Source organism: Aulonocara sp. 'chitande type north' Nkhata Bay, linkage group LG1 (assembly GCF_057382095.1).
Source record: "Aulonocara sp. 'chitande type north' Nkhata Bay isolate Kocher_YH1m ecotype deep benthic linkage group LG1, A_spYH_male_GT1.1, whole genome shotgun sequence".
In the NCBI taxonomy this organism is placed as follows: domain Eukaryota; kingdom Metazoa; phylum Chordata; class Actinopteri; order Cichliformes; family Cichlidae; genus Aulonocara; species Aulonocara sp. 'chitande type north' Nkhata Bay.
This window is the reverse complement of record NC_141344.1, coordinates 18,353,021-18,372,898: the sequence shown is the minus strand read 5'-3', so window position 1 is coordinate 18,372,898 and position 19,878 is coordinate 18,353,021. Positions and strand designations below refer to the sequence as shown.

The window sequence follows — 19,878 nt, the reverse complement described above, 5'->3', positions numbered from 1 at the left end:
ACATACAACACATTTGCATTTCCACTAATACCAATTTTAAATACCAGATGTTTTTTCAGGTTTTATTAAAAAATAAATATTAAAAATGTTAATACTAATTTTTTTTCTTTTTATGGAGTGTGACAACGATTGGGTTTGCACCCGTCTGCAGCCACTTTAAACAACCACTTCAGAATCTTTGTCACAGGTTTTTTTTTAAATAAGTCTTTAAATTACTGAGAATATCTTTTTATCATATGATCATATTACTTACAGCACATATGTATAAAGATCGTTTGACTACAATAATTGTTCTTCTTGTCAACATACCTTTAATAAAGCAACAGCAAGTATAAACATTACTTTACAGTACTTAATAATTATCTATAACCTCTATATATGATTTTGCTGCAGATTTAAAGATAAATCATTTACAGGCTTGTGATGAATTGTGTGCAGCATGTCGCGCATATATAGCACATTAATATGCATAGATGATAAGTTTTCATATGCTTTACTCAATATAAAATAAAATTTTAAAGATTTAAATAAATTGATATTCAGCAAACGTTCACTTATTGTTGCTTATTATGTGCTTATTTTCCATGAAATGTTACAGACATCTTTTCCATTCTGCTAGCGTAATGTCCACATTGTTGCTGTGTTGCTTGTAAATTTTATCTTTAAATGAAAATAAAGAAATTTGCTAAATGAAAACACGTTTTTGAAAACAAAAACAAAAAAAATCTAATTTTTACACTCTTTTTCACACGAGGATAAAGTCGCAGAAAACCTATTTTTGTCAGTGATTCACAGGTTTTGGATGTCCGACCAGACTGATATTTTAATGTGAGTTGATTTTATTTTGGTTGGTCGAATGGTTAGGTTTTATTGTGAAGGCAGGTAAATGCAGCTACCGGAAAGCTCCGCGCCTAAACAGTTGGGAGTGGACTGTTAGTAGAGTTAGCGCGGTGCTGTTTACCATGTAAATACTGTGTTTACATTAGAGGTTAAGAACGGATATATTTACTTGTCCGCCAAAACCTTTGTCTCAGTTTAAACACTGAAATCGGCTGTCGTTGTTGGGCTTGCTAACGTTAGCGACTCTACGCTGCTACTTCCTCCAGCCATCAAGGTAAACACAATTGTTTTGTCTTACGCTCGTCGCTTTTTGTGTTCGTGTGGAAGTGATCTTTAGAAAAACTAAAGGCTTTTACCAGTTTGCAGGATAAACTAAACCTCCTAAACAGCTACTTTCGAGTGAAAAGCTAAACATCTTTTTGCATTTCCGATACAGTGTTTTCATAATAAATCAGCCCCAGGTAGCACTTATGGTGAAGGTGAATGTAAATCTAAAGAGCTCGACATTATTGATTAGCCAAAGCGCTTATTAGACAGATATACCTGAAAACCCGACAAAGCAACGGCAGAGAGCATACACAGAAAACACTGAGAATATTTTATTTCGAAGGGAACTCTGCAGCTGTGTGAGGCGGGCTCATTCAAAGATCGGAGAGGCCCCATCTCGGGTTCATTTGTTTTGTGTTCCTGCCCAGCAGCAGCTATGGATCCTGAAGATAGCCCACACAGCCCGGACGAAGACACCAGCATGCCAGAACAACACCCCAAATACAAGAGGAGTCAGAGGAGTCTTCATGTGCTCACCACGAAGTTTGTCCAGTTACTGCAAGAGTCTAAAAGCGGCGAGCTGGACCTGAGAGACGTAAGTGAGCCCACACAATACAGTAAACACCTAGGCCAGCATGTTGCATCAAATTATACGTGTGTGTTGTACAGTATTTTATAGCTTTGAAACTTTAGATTTGTGCTACTTTATACTGTATGCCTGCCATTTTTAAACTTCAGGCCTCCGTGGCCTAGTTTTCCTTTGTGTTTTCATTACTTCATTTTGGTCCTCAGAGGATTTACTGGTTGACCTGATCCTTCATCAAGAGGTTTAGGAACACAGAGTACATAAATGAAGGGAGCACAGTAAATACTTCAGTTTACTTTTTAAATGTAAACACAGTGGGTCTCAAAATCGAAAAATGTGCATATTTAATAAAATTATTCTCTAAGTCATCTGGATACTTTTGATTTTGTTTTATTCCGATTATGCTATTTCTTTGCAACTTGATATTTTTTCAATCCAGGATGAATTTAGCATGAAAACAGCATTTTCTCCATTTTTGTGACGAAAAATTTAAAGTTAAAGATGTTCTGCATGTTTTACTTTACATGTGATGATTTGGGATAGAATGACTCTTGTCCTGTAGGTTATAGACTTTTTAAATTTTAGATTAATATATCATTATATTTTTAAAATCTTATAAGAATAATTTCAGTTAACTGATTAAAAAAAAGAAGAAAGTATTTATTATAAATAAATACTTGATGTCCACTGTGAGCGACTATCTTTGAACAGAGGCGGTGGCTTACGATACCAACTGTCTGCCATCTATAATCCAGTTTTGAGATCCCGTCCCAGATGCCTTAACGGCCACTCACATCCTGGGCCATCTGACCTCAGGAAATCACATGATGGGGTGGGGCCAGGTTTCACAATGAGCCCACCCGAAACCGTGGCTGATTGTCACCCACACCCGCTTTCACACCTTGGCTCATGTGATTAGGTAGAGGATCATCAGGGGGTCCTTTTGTCCCTCCTTGGGGGGATACACCCACAGGGTTTAAATCTGGGACTCTCCACCTTTTTACCCTAGAACTGAAGAAACTTCTCGGATGAGAGGTGAAACATCTTCAAGCAACCTAAAGAAGAAGATGACTGAGAACCTTCACAGACATATTGTAAATAAATTGCAGTACCTTCAAGGCTCACAAGGGGGCGACCGGTCACACTTTAATACATACTATCATCATCTGGTTACTGTAATGCAGATCTTCTGCTTCGTATATATTAAATTAAGAGAGCCATACTAGCTTTGCTAAAGTAAGTGAAGGACCACACACTGCATAACTGAATTGACACATTGTTACAGGTTAGAATGCAAACATTACATCATTCATCTAACATGCTAAATAAACATTTAAATTAGTCTGTTTGTTGCCATTTTTTTGATATACACCACTAGATCTGTCACTAATGAAGCAAACTGGATTGAAGCCAAGTTAAATAGCAATAAAAACACACTGCATCTTGAGATTCCTAAGCACGTATTTATTTATTTATTTAAATTTTTGGGCTTTGTTTTGTTTGTGTTTTAGCATGCGGCAGCCCTTATTTGGCATGATCTGTGGGGCCTCGGGCTGTCCTTTCCCCATGTGTGGGTTTAGGGTTCGATTTCTTTAAAGTTCTTTAAGATGTTTTCTCTGATTTAAAGTCCATGGATTGTTCTGGCTACATTTTGGCATACATTTAAAAATTACACTTCATTTGTTAAGCAAAAGCTTTTGCTTCAGGAAATAAATAAGTGCATTAAACCCCACAAGAACAGCAGCTCGATTTTGTTAACATTGTGAGTGTAAAAATTAAGAAGGAGTACATGCAGACTAGTGTGAAGAGAAAGAGTGAGACGGAGGCAGATGATCAACTTTGTTGACTCCTAAGGAGACCAGCTGACAGTACAGAACTGGAGCACATCTGGGGTGTTAGTGTAGGCCTGATGCATTGTCTTTGAATAACTGCTGTGTGTGTGTGTCAGACACGGAGGCTGGGGTAGAAAAAGCATCTTTTTTCCCTGTTGTTTCAGGCGGTCAGGGCTCTGGCTGTTGGACAGAAGAGGCGAATCTACGACATCACAAATGTACTGGAGGGCATCGGCCTGATTATGAAAATATCCAAGAGCAACGTAAAGTGGATGTGAGTTTTTAACTCTTCTCTTGTGTGCATGCACATATGTCAAGAATATGAAGCAAAACATAAATAATAGTAAAAGTTAACATGTTCTCTTTTATTTTCCCCACGAATAAGAGGCCACACATTGGGAGAGAATACACAGCTATTAGCCAACAGGCTGGTGGAGTTAAAGTCTGACGTGAAGGGCTTGGAGCAAATGGAATGTGTTTTGGACCAGCAGAAACTCTGGGTCGAACAGAGCATCAAGAATATAACAGAAGATTGCAGAAAATATCCTTTTCTCTAATAACTGTTGAATTCATTGCTCAGTCGTAATTTTCCCCCTAGAAGGTTGGGAGTATGTAATTGCTTCTGTTTGTTTGTTTACAGCCTAGCCTTTAGTTTTCAAGGTATCTTTTTTTTAAATGCTGATTTCATTTAGGTAAAAACAGGGTTGAGGTGAAGGACACACCAAATGTGAAAATGAAGTTAAAACTTTTTGTGAAACCATATCAAGTAATAGATCGTGGAAGGATGGAAGTTCTCACAGCTCACAGAAGCCAAAGATTTCAGCCAATTCTGCTCCAATCATTTGGGTAAAGACAATAAAATACATCATTTAAGCATTGAATGCTTCAAGGTCAAAGGTCAGGGTCACCCGATTTAGGAAAAAGTTTTAGGTTCCATCGAATCATCTCCAAACTTTAGGGGCAATATATTAGTCATTGAGGTGCGTAAGCACTTTGTTTTTTGAGCTCTTTAAAACATAATTTTTTCAGTAAACCATTATATGACTTCACAATCACACAAATATGATTAATATACTACATTAGATTTCCATATTAACAATCCTGACAGCAGTGCAAATGATCTATGAAAACAATACCCATGTCATTACTGAGGATTTCCAAAAGGCAAGCTGATGTCAGCATGTTGTAATAAAAACATCAAAGTTGTAGTATAGTCCGTGGGCGTGTATGTGTTTACTTCTGTTTACCACAACGTAGGAACAGAATTATGTGTATTTGTACTAAATGTTTTATGCTTCCAGCTTTAACTGAAAATGAGATATTGGATATCATTTTTAGCAGATTTGATGAGATTTAATGTGTTTCTGTGACAGATACGCTGCATTTGCATTTGTGCCGTTACAGAAAATGCTGTGCAACAATCCATCACATCTCTTTTCTGAATAGCAAAATATTTTAAGTTGAACCTTAACTCAGATCAACTCTGACATATGTGAATCATGAAGATATCTGCAACTGCTTTTGTGGTGATGTATAATCCCTCTTTTCCAGCAATTACTCTTTTTTCAGTATATTTTTATATAGATAAAAAAAATAAAGTAGAGAGTCAGTAAGCCTGAGATGGTGCTTTCTGCTCTTTGGAATAAATACATATAAATCGTGTTTTGACTTATCTGCATCTTGTTTCTTCTCAGGCCACACACTTTTAGCAGTGCAAGCACCACCTGGCACACAGCTAGATGTCCCCATTCCCAAAGCTGTAAGTTCTGCATCACTGAAAGCGACTGTAGTTTATACTCCCGCTGCTGCCCTTAATTCAGACGGGGGTGATTTATGTGTGCTTGCGTCTCCTTTGTACAGGTCCAGAACTGCCCGGCAAGGTACCAGATCCATCTGAAAAGCGCCAGAGGTCCCATAGATGTCGTCCTCCTAAACAAATGCTCCGTCAGCTCTGCTCCTGTTGTACTTCCAGTCCCACCAGCAGAAGAAATTTTACAGAGCGCCAGCTTAGCTCTGTCTGCCTGGCGAGAAGAAAACAGTAAAGTCAGTAACAAAACTGATGAATCCAAAAGTGAGTCGTTATCTTTCCTGGATACACCACTGAAAGAGAAATGAAAACGAATAAACCCTTCATTTTATAAGTTCCACGCCTTTTAATGTTCATCCAACAGTTTTTTAACTTTTAAACTTTTAAAAGGCAACAAACTGCTGTGGATGATGTTGATGATGATAGCTGACCCTGCGTGGTGGCAGACTTGGTGTTTGAAGCAACCACTTTCGATCGTGCCACAGTCTTCACTCTTTTCCCCCATGTGACTGGAATCAGTTAATTTAAAAAAAGCACATAATATTCAAACATGAAAAAGTGGATGTAATGCTTAGTTAAATAAACTGTGTGACTAATGTTTGACAGGCTGTTCCTTCTTTCATGCTTACGCAGGCTTTACATTTAACGTATCTACATTGTCATGCTCACAGTTTGTTCAAAAAAATATTTTTTCCAGCGCCGGATCCATCGAACCAACGCCAGGACCAAACAGAGCCGCCCAGAGGTAGCGCCGGTCTTCGCTCTTAAAAACACTAAAGTCAGCTAATTTTACTGTAAATTGATGTCTGGTTTGTTTTTCTTTTTGTAGGAATATTAAATACAAATCTAATCACAAAGCTCTTGTCCTCTGAAGGTAAGTACACTTTATTCATCTTTATAAAGTGATTAACGATTATTGCATATTGAATGTGGTAATTACACGTTTACATCTGCCTAACAGTTTTTTCTCCTCTGCTCCTCTTGTCTCCATCCCTCATCTAAACAAGATTACACCTGTGATCTGGACGAGAGAGAAGGCATCTGCGACCTCTTTGACATCCCCATGCTCAAAGCCTGTGGTTACATGAGCTAATGTTTTTAATTGGGTGGGATTTTAAACACTGGTTTGTGATGAAATGCATTTAATCAGAACCGTGGGACCTTGGCGAACATGCAGCATTCTTTTTGAGCTTCCTGAAGATCCATATTTATGGTGTTTTCAGTGCTGTTGCTGTAAAGTGTCCAAGAGTTTGAATTTGGAAGCAAACACCAAGGGCATGGACAGAAAGAGCACACTCAGAGTTAAAGTATTTGTATTCTGATTGAACTGTCAAGCATTTCAGCTTTTAAACCAGTTACTACCAGAATTTTAGGGTCCATGTAAAAGCACAACAGGTGGCCTAGAGTCACAGCAGTTAGCCCTGTTGACTCACAACAGGAAGGTCCTGGGTTTGAATTTAATTCCAGCCTTTTGTGTGGGGCGTGGGTTTTTTCTGGGTATGCTGATGTCTCCCACAGTCCAAAGATATGCTAGGTTAACTGGTGACTGGTGCCTAGATTAACTGGCTAAATTAGCCACTATTATAAGTGTGAGTGTTAAACCTGTCTCTGTGTTGGCCTGATGATTGACTACCTCTCGCCTTGCTGGGACCTGTGACCATGATTTGGATAAGCTTTTTAGATGGGTGTAAGTGTACCCAGTGTTTTATCTGGAACTCAGCCCTATGTTCAAAAGTGAATATTCCCTTTTTAAATAATGATTTGTATTTAACTTTTAAGACATAACAACAATAAAATTATGCAAAAAGTTTCTTTGTATTTTCTGAAATGTGGTCCCAAACCATGATGGAGCCTCCACCTATTTCGATGACTGAAAACTTTCACTATTGTATTTCTTTTCTAATCGCCATACATATTGATTTGAACCACAAATGTCAACTTTGGATGCATCACTCCTTACATCCTTTTGCTAATTGATTGACTGATTTCTGGTCTAGTTCTTGGACAGTTTGACATCCCTCAGCCTTTTCTTCCCGTTTCCCTTCCTTAATATGTCATTAAAACTATTCCTGATTAGTAGATCAGTAGGTCAATCAACTGAAGCTCTAGATTCATCTGTCAGGTCTATCCTGAATTTTTTTCCTTTTTCTTAATGACAGGGCTTTCAGATGCTGTAGATAGTGTTTGTTTGTTTTTAAATATTATTATTAATGCCTCTTATTTATGTTCACCTCCACTTGTCCACTTTTTACTCATTTTTTAAGAACATACTGCAAAGATACGAGTCTTCAGCTAATAGTTCTTTGAGAATCACCTCTGTGCAAAAATACAATTTTTTTTATGTCTGTGAAATTGTTATCTTTTAAAAAAAAAAAAAATTGTAGCGCCAACTAAAGAAAAGCCCCCAAAAGCATCTAACACAGGGTGCCTTTATTGTCTTTCATAGGCTGGTGTGATTTAACAAATAAGCAAAAGCAAATATTCTGAAAATGAGTGGAATAGCAGCCAAAGGAACATTTTGAAACAACTTCAGAAAGTCTGGAGAACTACTGCTCCAGACAACCATGAACTATAGCCTCAGATTACAATATGTGTGAAATGTCGCTCAGATGAAATTTTACTCAGGTCTAAAGTATTAGTTTACGATATCGCTTGATTTTAAAATACCTGCATCATACCAAACGTGTGAATAACAGGCCTAAAGCTGTACAACTACACTCACATCTCTGATACTGTACTTTCTCTAAATACATCCATGACATGGCAGTGCTTTGAGCTAAATGTTGGTGTCCTAATATTTTGAAGTTAAACAGGTATATGTTTATTAAATACTGGTATGCCAACATTTGCCTATTAGCCTAGAAGAACAACTGAAACTGATGGGAATGCTGTTCCTCTTGTATGTGTTTAGTGATAAAGCTTTATGAATCTTGATGGGAGCAGATGGGATAACCTGCACTGAGACATCTAATTTACTGGGGACAATGAAAGATCTGCATACTCTCATCACAATCTAAGCAGAGTTTAATATTTTAGTCTGGACCAAAGTGGCCTCAGTAGAGCCATGCTATTAGCAAAACACTGTTGATTTAGCACTTAACCTTTGCTTACTATTTCTTGTCAATACTGTTTCACTTTCTAAACAAATTGTGTGGTTAAATTTCTAAATATTCTATTTTCAAAGGCCAGCTCAACTATCAGTTGGCAGCACTTATGCCCATCAGATCAATTTGCTTTTAAGGAAATTATCTGGCAGGGTAAAAGGATAAATCTTTCCCCCAAAATAAGCAGGAGCAGAATATAAACTTATCTTTAATACTTGGTTCATATAAGATAAGATAAGATAAGATAAGATAAGATAACCTTTATTAGTCCCACACGTGGGAAATTTGTTTTGTCACAGCAGGAAGTGGACAGTGCAAAAGTTATGAGGCAAAAATTAGAATACAATAAGAATAAATACAGTACACAACTGTACAGAATAGAATAAAATAAAATACTATATACAGTAGAATAAAATAAAATAAATATACAATAAGATAAAAATAGAATACAAATACAAATACTATATACAACTGAGTAAAAATACAACGATGACAGAAAGGATTATTGCACTTAGTATTATTGCATATGTATGGATGTGTGTGCTTGATCAGTTAAAGTCTTTATTATGGAGTCTGACAGCAGTGGGGAGGAAAGACCTGCGAAATCTCTCCGTCCCACACCGTGGGTGCTGCAGTCTCCCACTGAAGGAGCTGCTCAGTGCTGTCACAGTCTGCTGCATGGGGTGGGAGATGTTGTCCATCAGGGATGACAGCTTAGCCGCCGTTCTCCTGTCACTCACCACCTCCACTGGGTCCAGAGGGCATCCTAGAACAGAGCTGGCCCTTCGGATCACCCTGTTCAGTCTCTTCCTGTCCCCAGCAGAGATGCTGCCGCCCCAGCAGACCACGCCATAAAAGATAGCAGAAGCCACAACAGAGTCATAGAATTTCTTCAGGAGTGGGCCCTCCACTCCAAACGACCTGAGTCTCCGCAGCAGGTACAGCCTGCTCTGCCCTTTCCTGTAGAGGGCGTCTGAGTTATGAGTCCAGTCCAGTCTATTGTTCAGATGAACACCAAGGTACCTGTAGCTGTCCACAGCCTCAATGTCCATACCTTGGATGTTCAGTGGTTGCAGTGGAGAATATATGGCATATTTTTAAAGGACTTTTGGAGGGTTTTTTTTAAAAGTATTATCGGCTCTATTCCCATAGGTGACTGGATCAGGAGTGATAATAGTCTCTTCCTTTCTGCTGAAAAGCATGCTAAAACCTTTCTAGTAGGACGTCAACACTCCGCAGCAGTTGTGAATCCCCTCCAGTTACCCACCTTAACTTCTAATAAGTTGATTTCACTGGTTACATGAAAAGAACTGCATTAAAACCTGAAGCTCTATCACCGGCTTTAAAAGCACTGAAATATTTAATGAAAGATACGCACACTCGTAAACGCTGATGTTCATTTTTTTTCCTTGTTTAGTGCTTGTGAGTATGTGCCTGTTTTGTGTGCAACAGACTCAGTAGAATTTCCTGATAATTGTTAACCAATCATCCTGCTTGAAGAACCCTTCCTGTCCCATTTGATTGGTTTTCCGTCTGTAGATTCCGCCTCCTCAGCAGGTTTGTGTTTATGTTGCTATAACAACACTAGTACTTACTGAGTGTGCTGCTCTTTTCGCAACAAACCGAACACTTCTTCGCGTAATTTGAGCAGCGTACAAGATGGTGAGCATTAAATAATTAAGAAACAAGTGCTTTATCTGTAGTAAATGACCAGCTTTATTTTTTATGCCGCTAGCAGCTGGGCGTGTGTATAAATGTAGCTTACTTTTGTATACTTCTCATTGCTAATTAAAAAACACACTCAAGGTTACCACCAATGACTATAGAAAACCTTTTCTTTTATAAATATAAATGGATACATGGATCGATACATATATACTTTTATCTTTTATGCAGTCATTGGTTGCTAACCAGAAAGCAGTTTTAACTTTAAACAGCTGTGCTGACTCTTTCCCCCCCAGCCACCCAAAAAGAAAAGTGCAGATAAAAAACCAGCAAATCCAAGGACCCCCACGCTGATAAATGGCCTCACCAAGGATGAGATGTCCAAGGAGCAGGTCAGAGCTGAAGAGTGATAGAATGTGTATGAATGTGTATTTTAAGTCAGGAGGAAGCAAATAGGAACCTGTTCAAAGTGATCTGTGCATTGAGAGGGGTAACACATAAAGCTGAGGCACAACATTTAAATAACACTCAATGCAAGTGAGATTGACATATCTTGGCTCCTAATACAGATCAAGCTCTGTAAACACTCCGTTGGAATATTTTAATTAGAGCCTCCCTGCCTGCAAAAAGGCGTCATGATGCAGGTAATGCAATTCAGATTTTTTTCTAACTTTGTAATGTGCCAAGCTTTCCCTGAAGACTTTTAAGATGCATAAATCCATGGAAGTACCAAAAAAAAAAAAAGCAAAAACAACAAAAACAAAACATGGATATGGTAAAAGTTTACATGTACTCGTCATGGACATGGATGTTATAGCATTTTGGGGCTTTTAAAGATTTCTTTGAACTGCTGTTTCTCCAGGGTGGAATGATTGTACACGCTATATCTTTAATGAATTAGAAAAACAACAAAAAAAACAAAACCAAGATTGTGTGTGTGTGTGTGTGTGTGTGTGTGTGTGTGTGTGTGTGTGTGTGTGTGTGTGTGTGCAAGTTTGAATTAATTTGGGATTTTTTCTAATCCACACTCCTCCAAGTTAATGGGCCTTGGCCTTATCAAGTTAAGATACATTGTAGAACATGTAGGATCACTTATAAGACTTATGTGACTGTATGTGTATATATTTGAGCTGGTATGTAAACTTTTGATCCTTTGTAGGTTAGAGAAAAGCAAGAAAGAAATCACCAAATTACCATGATATTGATGCCCATGATGAGTGTATGGAAATTGGAGAGTGATTTTCTCAGACTCTCCTAAAGCGTGAAAAAAAGTGACAATATGTTGCAGTCATTTGGTTTGTCGAGCACATAAAAACTACAGTCACATCTTTCTGTTTTTAAGCTGGAGGAGCACATTATGCGTCTTCGAGAGGAACTGGATAGAGAGCGGGAAGAGAGAAACTACTTTCAGTTGGAGAGGGACAAGATCCACAGCTTTTGGGAAATCACAGTTAGAAAACAGAAGGAGGTTGACTCTGAGCTGCAAAAGGTAGAAAAGGATGTAGAAGAAAATGAGGCCCGTCACCAATTAGACGTTAAGGTAAGATTTTACTGATTTTAGAATATTAAAAAATAGATAGCTCTTCCATTTTGAAGGCTGGTCAGATGGAGTCAGGTGATGCTGAAGTCCCAAATCGTGTTCTTAAATTTAGTAAAACATTTCAAGAAACCTAAATCAGGACAAGTTTCTTATGCTAATATTTTAAGGTTTTTAGTAAAACCAGGATATGTGGTTCAGTGTTTACAGGTTATTCTAGGATATATGTAGGAATCTGTTTATGGACATTTGCTTATTAATGGCTACTGATAAATTTAAGGTACAAATGTCTTTATTTTCTATGCCGCTAGCATAAAATATAAAGATGGGTAACCGAGAGGGCTGTGGTGTTAATATTAAATTGTCTATGAGGTTTGGCCAGAGATTATAATATAACTCAGCGGTCGCCAACCTTTTTTGCCCCACGGACTGGTTTATATCCGACAATATTTTCACGGACCAGCCTTTAAGGTGTCGTGGATAAATACAACAAAATAAAACCAGTACCGGTACCAAAAATGATAGAAACGATAAAAAATTAACGATAAAAAACGATAAAAACCCTGAAAACCATAAATTTCACACCCGAGCCTCAACTCTCATGGCCGGTCCGTGGCCCAGGGGTTGGAGACCGCTGATCTAACTTGAATAGGTACCAAGCCAGGGGTTTGGGTTAGGGCTAAAAGATGGTGGATGATACCAACTGCAAGGCAACGTGTTTTAGGAATACTGGATTTCCATATGAACGCTCACATGTGATTGTTTTTCCCACCAGGTGTACAAGCAGAAGATCAAGCACCTCCAGCATGAACACCTGAATGATATCGCTGAACTGAATGCAGATTCTTTGGCGTCCAATGAACTGATGGAGAAAGAGCAAGAGCACCTAGAGGAAGAGCTTCGTAAGACAATTACACGGGTAGACATCCAAGAGATCAACTTTAAACACACCAAGAAGGAACTTGAACTGGTTTGTAGTACAAAACATACATTTCCCTTTACCTTAATCATATTCGTAGTGTTGCCGGGGTGCTCTAGAAAGATACTCTGCCACTTGTTCCACTTTTGAGGAAAAAATCCTTCATGTTTCTGTATTTAAGTAGATTTTTGCTTCCACCCACACCCACGACCACAAGCTGTGAGAAATGACCGAAACACTGAGACTGTGGACACAAGCAGTGGTAAATGAGCATCCTCTGAAGGATGTCTGATCTCAGCATTAGAGAGAGGGTGAGGGCCTCAGTCATTCAGGAGGTGCTCAGAGTAGAGCTGCTGCCCCTCTACATCAAAAGAAACCAGGTGGGGTGGTTCAGGCTTCTGACATAAGTTAGGTGTTTGGGGCATGTCCTGCTGAGCGGAGAGAGCACTCGCTGGAGAGATCACATCTCATGGCTGGCCTTGGAACACCTCAGAGGAGCTGGAGGAAGTGGCTGTGGAGAGGAAGGTGTGGCCATCTCTGCTTAGACTGTTACTCCCATGACTTGGACACAGAAGAGGGTAGAACCTGGACGGATGGCTTAATTCACACACCACTGCATTTGGCTTTGCGGTATGTGGTCGCTGCTCAACCACCGAGCTAAACCAGTGTCCAAAAGCATAGCATTTTTTAACAATGCTTTTATTGTGAAACATTGTTAGGATCTTTATTGGTGAACTCACTGGAAATGAAATACAAGAAAACTCAGACTAGGTAGAAACCAGGAACTTACTAGGAACCTGTGACAGTTACATAGAACAGAGTGAGCACGTGACAAAGGACAAGGGGAGACTACCACAATAAATATACAGACAAATAATGAAAGGATATGAAACCTTAATTTTTTGTGATTTTTTTTTTAATTACAACTTGCTGACATCAGCCTGCTTTGACCCATGACCTTGAACCATTAAATACTAAAATAGTGTACTTTATGATCTTTACCCATATGAATCAGTTGAAATCTTTGGCTCTATGAGCTGTAAGAACTTGAGATATTTTGATTTTGCAAAACTTTATGGTGTCATTGTGATGTCGTAGGGTGTCGTATTAAAAAAAGTGCGTGTCGTACACCTCTCTACGTGCCCTTTCATATGATAGATTATGGTTTCTTGATTTTTTTTTCCAGGGTCAACTTTGACCTTGGTTGCTAACACGTACTCATGTCCCCCAATACCAAGTATCATGTTGTGAAGTTTGATAATCCACAAAAAACTGTAGATAATACAAAGTTTTTACTGATTTTCATAAATGTGCCATGACCTTGACCTGGTTTTCATCAAAATGAAATCAGCTTCAGCTGTTATTGGTTTCCAAGATATCATTTATCTAAAAATGATATCTTGGATACTGTGCATGCTAGACTGCTTACAAGCACAGACAAACAGTATGGATTGTATACTTCCTCCTGTTGTGGGGAGAACAAGGACTAAACTAGAACATAACCTAAGAATAAGATGGACTAGAAGGCAAAGTACAAACAGAGACAGTGGGTAAATAAATAAACGAGATAAGGGGAAAAATCACTAATGTTTATCAAAAGAGAAAAATTTGGTCAAAATTGATCCTCAAACAAAAAAGAATCACAAGTATGTGAATTCATAAAGTGTGGCTTCCATGAGCTGTAAGAACTTGACCACAAATTTGTTCTTGTGGTCTTTTAAGGCTGATTAATTAGTGTAAAATTCTCACTGTGGTTTAACCGTGGGCATAGCTGTTATCTGTTGTTGCACCTCAGTACTGTATTACATAGCTCTGCACGTCTGACCCTGATATACTTCAGCTTACAAGAATAAACACTCCTAACTGGTTGTTATCTTAACAGAAACATGGTGAAGAACTGACCACAAGAAGCGACCACCTGGAGAAACAGCTTGCAGGTAAAAAAACAACAAAAACACAACCCAAAAATAAAAACCGCATTCTGAGTTGAATTCATCGCTTCACGTTGTCAAGCACTGAACAGGAGCCATCCTTTTGTGTTACGGCTGGGGCAGAAATTACAGCGTCGTTTGAGATGAAAGTGCAGGCGCTAAAACAAGATCTGGACAACATCTGGAAAAGTGAGATCAGCGATAGCGAAAACCACTGGAACAGCCACATCGCTGCTCTTAAACAAGATCACGATGAAACCTACCGCAGCGCTGAGGAATTTGTCATTATCATGAAAACGGACACGGACACGCTTACTGAACTCAAGGTGCGATCACAAACACAAGCTTTGTTTAAACCTATAACTCACTACTGATCAGTCTTCTGCTTGTGACTACAGCTTATAATTTTTAGAACGGTTTATCTATGAAATAGCAGAACCATTAGAGGGTATCTTTAAACCGAGTGAATTAATAATTGTTTTGATATTCTGGAAAATGCAAAACAAAAGCCTCCAAATTTGAAATGGTGACTGAAATTTTATTATTTATTGTTGCTGAACAGTTTTTCCACTAGCTTTGACCCAGATATGTCTTATTTTCACATGCAATGTTTTATTTGAATTTTCCAGGGAGAAATTAATGAAGCAAAGAAGAAACAAAAGAGCATGAAACTGGAGGTGGTAACTGTTTTGAAGGAGAACAAACATCTTGCTGAGCTTATCTCAAAGATCAAGGAAGAAAACGATGAAATTGCCAAGAAACTGAGACATTACTCAGGAAATAAGGTTCTTTTGGCACCTTTTTTCACAGAGTTTACTGTTGGACAGTTTCTCTTGCTTTTACCAGCATCTTCGTTGGTGTGCAGCATCGCTGTAGCCCAGTATGAGCATAATTTCTGTGCACTGCTTTTGACAGGATGCAATTGGAAACATCAAAAGAAAAAAGCTGAAAGATCTGAAAGCAGAGCATGAGGTGTTGGAACAGAAATTCAGCGAGGTAAAAACTAACAATCAGCTCCATTCATGTGTAGTTGCACACGTTTTATGTGAATGTTTTTGTGTGTTTGCTGCACAGCTCCAACTGGAAAGGGATGAACTTCGCAAGGCTTTCACTGAGATTGTTGAGAAGGCGCAGCATAATGGAGACATAGAGAACATGGCGGTGGAAAAGAAGCTGCAGGCTCTGACAGAGAGCCTGGAGGAGACGGAGGCTCAGCTCAGTGCGGTGCTTTCAGCCTCCAACATGGACCAAACAGCCCTCAGCAGGGTCATAAAGAAAACTGAGGTAGTGTTGTACATCTACTTCATGTTTCTTCTTCAGCAGTCATCTAAACCTTTACACTGATTTTATATACACTTACTGGCCACTTTGTTAGATACACTAGTTCAACTGTGTATTTACGCAAATATCTAATGAGCCAGTGACATGGTAGCAAGCTGGTGGTGAGGTAATGGTGTGTTTGTGTGTGTGTGGTGGGGGGATTTTCTTGACCCGTCAGGACCAACTGAGCATCATTTAAACACCGCAGCCTACCGGAGTATTGTTGCTGACTGTATCCGCCCCATTATGATCACGGTGTACCCATCTTTTGATGGTTGCGCCCAGCAGAATAACACACCATGTCACAAAGCTCAGATTATCTCAAACTGGTTTCTGGAACATGGCAATGAGTTCAGTGGAGTCAAATAACCGCCACAGTCACCAGATCGCAATCCAATAAAGCACCTTTGGGGTGTGGTGGAACGGGAGAGTCACATTATGAATGTACAGCAATCACGGGACCAAAAATCTGTGAGGAGTGTTTTCAGCACCTTGTTGAATCTGTGCCACAAAGAAATAGGAGAAAAAGCTCTGAAGGCAAAAGGTTCATCCTGGTATGCGCTTTGGGGTCCTTAGGGACTAGTAAAGCGCTATATAAATACAGGCCATTTATTTATTTGATATTAGCAAGGCGTTACCAACAAAGTGGCCTGTGAGTGTATATTTTTAAGTATATTTCTGGAAGTGTCATGTTTTTATAAGAACATTAAAGAAACTCCTAATGTTTTTGCTTGCAGGCACATATTGACTCCAAAAATACTGCCATCAAGACCCTACAGCACAAAATAAATCAAATTTCCATGGTTAGTTGTCTATTTGTTTCCTGAAATTACTTTTAATGTATTTCATAACAATAAGCACAGTGAAACTTTGTATCCTGCAGGTCCGCAAGCATTTGCTGCTGCACACTGAGGTAAAGGCAAAGGCTCTTGGTGTTCCTGTGGAAGAGCTCCTTTGTAATTCCCAATGAGAGGAATCCTCATGGTAAAAATGTGGAGCAGCACTTGGATTAAAGTGAGAAGCAAAGATCGCAAAGACTGGAACACTATCATTTCATTTACATCTTTTCTGTAATCTACCTTTAATGCTCATATGACTTTAAGTAGTAAAGAAATATAAATCAAAATTTAAAATGGGATCTCTTAATCCTGAGGAAAAAAAAAAAAAACGAGTTGTGTTGTGTGTTGTTTTAGACTAAAGGGTATGTCATGCCTCTATCTGTAGCATCCTCTGTCACACCAACCCTCAGCATGTCCTCCTTCATGACCTCCATGAATTTCTCTGTGGCCTTTCTCCTTTAGGCCTGCGTGTCATCTCCATGTTTGACATCCTTTGTCCAGTATGTCGTCTCTAAAGGGAGCAACTGAAAGATGAAGATACTTCATTGGTCATTTGTCAGGTGTTTTTAATGACAGTCAATAGGTGGCGCTATTCACATAATTCATCGTTGTGTCTCAGACATCATGGTCACAGATGTTGGTCTGGCTTCACTCTTTCTCTCCTTGTTTGCTCAGTCTGACGCTCTTTGTCATGGGAGCGAGACTCCTCCCAGAAGTGGGCGTAGTTACCCAAGACTTCCGCTGGTGCACCTGTTTCTTATCAACACCCACCTGCAGTATTTAACCACTGTTATTCCTACATTGCCAGATTGCTAAGCTATATCATGTGGCAGTGTCACTCAGGCCTCTTCCAGTAAATGTTTTGGTACTTTCCTTGTTTATCCTCTTCCATCCAGATTGGGTGTGTGAGCCTGCCTAGTGTTACGTAAGGCCCAAAATGGCCTCCGTACAAGGAAGTAGTAGCTCTAATATTGACCAGTAACGAACCACCACACGCACACTGTAATGGGTTACACAAGATTTATTTGTTCTTTCTCCAGGTAAAACTACTGGCTGAAGACACAACTCTGGCCAGGAATCCAAGGCCCAAAGCCACCGCGGTCAGGGTTGTTATCCTGGTTACAAACAGGGGAAAGGTGGTCACTTGGAAGAACAAGCAGCCAAAACGTATCAATCCTGCAGCTTCCTCAAAAAGGCTTGCCACCCACCTTTTCAGGCCTGACTTCGTTCGAGGCTGGGTCTCCACATCACATCCTGGGAGCTGGAACTTCCCCAAAACTGGTCCAGTTTCCTTGTCAGGGGCACAGAGAGTCTCCAGTCCAGTGTTTGTTTTCCTGCCTTCCAGCACATCCACTCACATCCCAATAAGAATGAGTCCTCCCTCCAACATCCTCAGTTTATTTTAAAAGCAAAACCAGGCCAGGTTAAAAATCTTTTCCATTAAAATGTGCACACTTCATCCTGGATCTTCGAGGCTTCCCTGCTTCACCAGTGTCCTACTAAAAAAACAACGACAACCCCTACTTCCTGTTTCCTCTCCCCTTTATAGAGAAGGCCTCCAATCCTCCCCAATCAGCTGCTCCCTGTATTCAACTCCAAATAGCTGGCAGCTGGACTAGAGTAGAATCTCCACTCCCACATGGGTGTGGCCCACACCTCACATCAAACACAAAAAAAACACCAAAGCATGCAATTAATACAAAACAAAATCTAAAGAAATGCCAACCCAAAAGCTTAGTGGGGGATTCTCTCCATCCTTTTCCACCATGCTATACTCTGTAACACTAGCTCCTGGTTTTTCCTGCCTGTTCCCCTCTGGCTTTACTGAGGAATACTCACATAAGTCTAGACCCGTGGGCAACAGGGAATTCTTATGTGAATCAACGTCAGTCTTTCTGAACGAGAACCCTGCCGAAAACTGAGCAGTTCAAGAATGCTGGAGTAGCTGAACTCTATCCTGTGTAACGAGACTTGACCATTAGATTGCTGACCTGTGACCTTCCCTTGAACATTATTCAACTTTTATTCCTGAACTTGCCGCAGATTTTGTTACCGTATCTTGAAGTTGTTCATTAAAATTGTTAAAATTCTTTCCATTGCTTCCTGCATTAAAGTGTTTTGTACAATCATTCAGTGGTTAACGCTACAACGTTGCTTCACAGCAAGACGTTTCTGGGATTGCACCTCCTGGTTGACCTCAGCCCCTCTATGAAGTTCACATGTTCTTTCTTGTTTTTTTTCCCCCCACTGTCCCAGTGCTTCTTTTTTTACATAACTGCTGTTTCAAAATTGTCTATAGGGTGAGGGTGTGAGAGTGAGTGGATAGTGTCCATGTTGTTCCGCACTCACACCAAGACAGCTGAGATAGGCCCCATGACCCTGAAATGGATAAGTGTAAAACGTGTATATGTTTTGGGGTTTTTTTTGCATATTTTTTGAACTTGTGTAACCATATTTTAGATCAAACAAGAGCAAACAAGCACAAAGTACTATACCTTGATAAATAAAGTATAAAAAAACAGTTTGCTAAAAACTGATTGTTGCTTCTGCCTTGTGACAGAAATGTTCTTTCTGGTTCAAAAGTACTTGATGTCATTCATTTGGCATATTTTAGACTAATTATAGGCCAACAACTCATTTACAACAGTTTAAAAATCTGGTAAATAACTCAAAACCACTTTTTGGCACAACACAGGTCCATTGTTTCTCTTTCCTGGATGTTGCTGCTTGTTCTCACCATTTTAAGACACAGAAAACAGCAAAAACAATCAAACAAAACAATATCTCTCACTCAAGCTGCAATTTAAATATATTACTTTTATATTTTGACTAATTGCAAGCTTTTGGCCTCATGTAGGAATATGAGGTCAAAAAGTTGACTCAAATCAAATATTCCAATCTCAACTGCAACTTTCATCAGATGATTTCCCTCCGCCATGACTGAGTTTCCAGCAGAGAGAGGAGGAACGTATGTGGCAGATCCAGTTTCTCATTGCCTATTCCCGTGGTGAATCGAGCCCCGCTGCGCTGAGTGATCGCTGTTCCCCGCTGCATCAATAATACAGGAGGAAGTTATTGTCCCGGTGCAGGCCACAGTATCATACAGCTAAAGCAAGTGGAGGGAGGGGATGGTCCTTTCACTCAACCCTCTAGGGTTTCAGCGCCTGCAGACAGTGGTCTGACTCTGGGGAGCCTGCTCCCGTCCCCTTGCACAGGGCTCAATTGTAAGTT

The 19,878-nt window shown here is 39.5% G+C and overlaps 2 protein-coding genes across 4 annotated transcripts; both read left to right on the top strand.

Moving 5' to 3' along the window:
- The first annotated feature begins 887 nt into the window (after positions 1 to 887).
- On the top strand, positions 888 to 7,144 carry LOC147338935 (transcription factor E2F5-like). Of its 2 annotated transcripts, none has more exons than XM_086286449.1 (10): positions 888 to 1,114; positions 1,536 to 1,702; positions 3,690 to 3,799; positions 3,911 to 4,066; positions 5,008 to 5,051; positions 5,220 to 5,284; positions 5,386 to 5,596; positions 6,030 to 6,077; positions 6,162 to 6,206; positions 6,340 to 7,144. In XM_086286449.1, the coding sequence occupies exons 2-10, from the start codon at positions 1,544 to 1,546 to the stop codon at positions 6,423 to 6,425; spliced, it is 924 nt and encodes a 307-aa protein (XP_086142575.1). In that variant the 5' UTR covers positions 888 to 1,114; positions 1,536 to 1,543; the 3' UTR covers positions 6,426 to 7,144. The 2 variants fall into 2 exon arrangements, with proteins under 2 accessions (XP_086142575.1, XP_086142567.1); XM_086286441.1 differs by having other exon boundaries at positions 1,539 to 1,702; positions 6,340 to 7,143.
- A 2,829-nt stretch (positions 7,145 to 9,973) lies between these two features.
- Positions 9,974 to 19,109, top strand: LOC147338934 (dynein regulatory complex subunit 4-like). Of its 2 annotated transcripts, XM_086286434.1 has the most exons (12): positions 9,974 to 10,098; positions 10,398 to 10,493; positions 11,444 to 11,641; positions 12,414 to 12,608; positions 14,440 to 14,494; positions 14,612 to 14,814; positions 15,118 to 15,273; positions 15,404 to 15,484; positions 15,563 to 15,772; positions 16,546 to 16,611; positions 16,692 to 16,822; positions 17,110 to 19,109. In XM_086286434.1, the coding sequence occupies exons 1-11, from the start codon at positions 10,096 to 10,098 to the stop codon at positions 16,776 to 16,778; spliced, it is 1,350 nt and encodes a 449-aa protein (XP_086142560.1). In that variant the 5' UTR covers positions 9,974 to 10,095; the 3' UTR covers positions 16,779 to 16,822; positions 17,110 to 19,109. The 2 variants fall into 2 exon arrangements, with proteins under 2 accessions (XP_086142560.1, XP_086142558.1); XM_086286432.1 differs by lacking the exon at positions 17,110 to 19,109 and having other exon boundaries at positions 16,692 to 17,075.
- Positions 19,110 to 19,878: the final 769 nt, after the last annotated feature.

Coding starts and splice junctions, on each gene's coding strand:
- LOC147338935 (XM_086286449.1), top strand. CDS start 1,544: ATGGATCCTGAAGATAGCCCACACAGCCCGGACGAAGACACCAGCATG. Junction 5,285..5,385: donor ATGTCCCCATTCCCAAAGCT/GTAAGTTCTGCA, acceptor TCCTTTGTACAG/GTCCAGAACTGCCCGGCAAG. Junction 5,597..6,029: donor CAAAACTGATGAATCCAAAA/GTGAGTCGTTAT, acceptor TATTTTTTCCAG/CGCCGGATCCATCGAACCAA.
- LOC147338934 (XM_086286434.1), top strand. Junction 11,642..12,413: donor GTCACCAATTAGACGTTAAG/GTAAGATTTTAC, acceptor TTTTCCCACCAG/GTGTACAAGCAGAAGATCAA. Junction 15,485..15,562: donor TGGAACAGAAATTCAGCGAG/GTAAAAACTAAC, acceptor TTTGCTGCACAG/CTCCAACTGGAAAGGGATGA.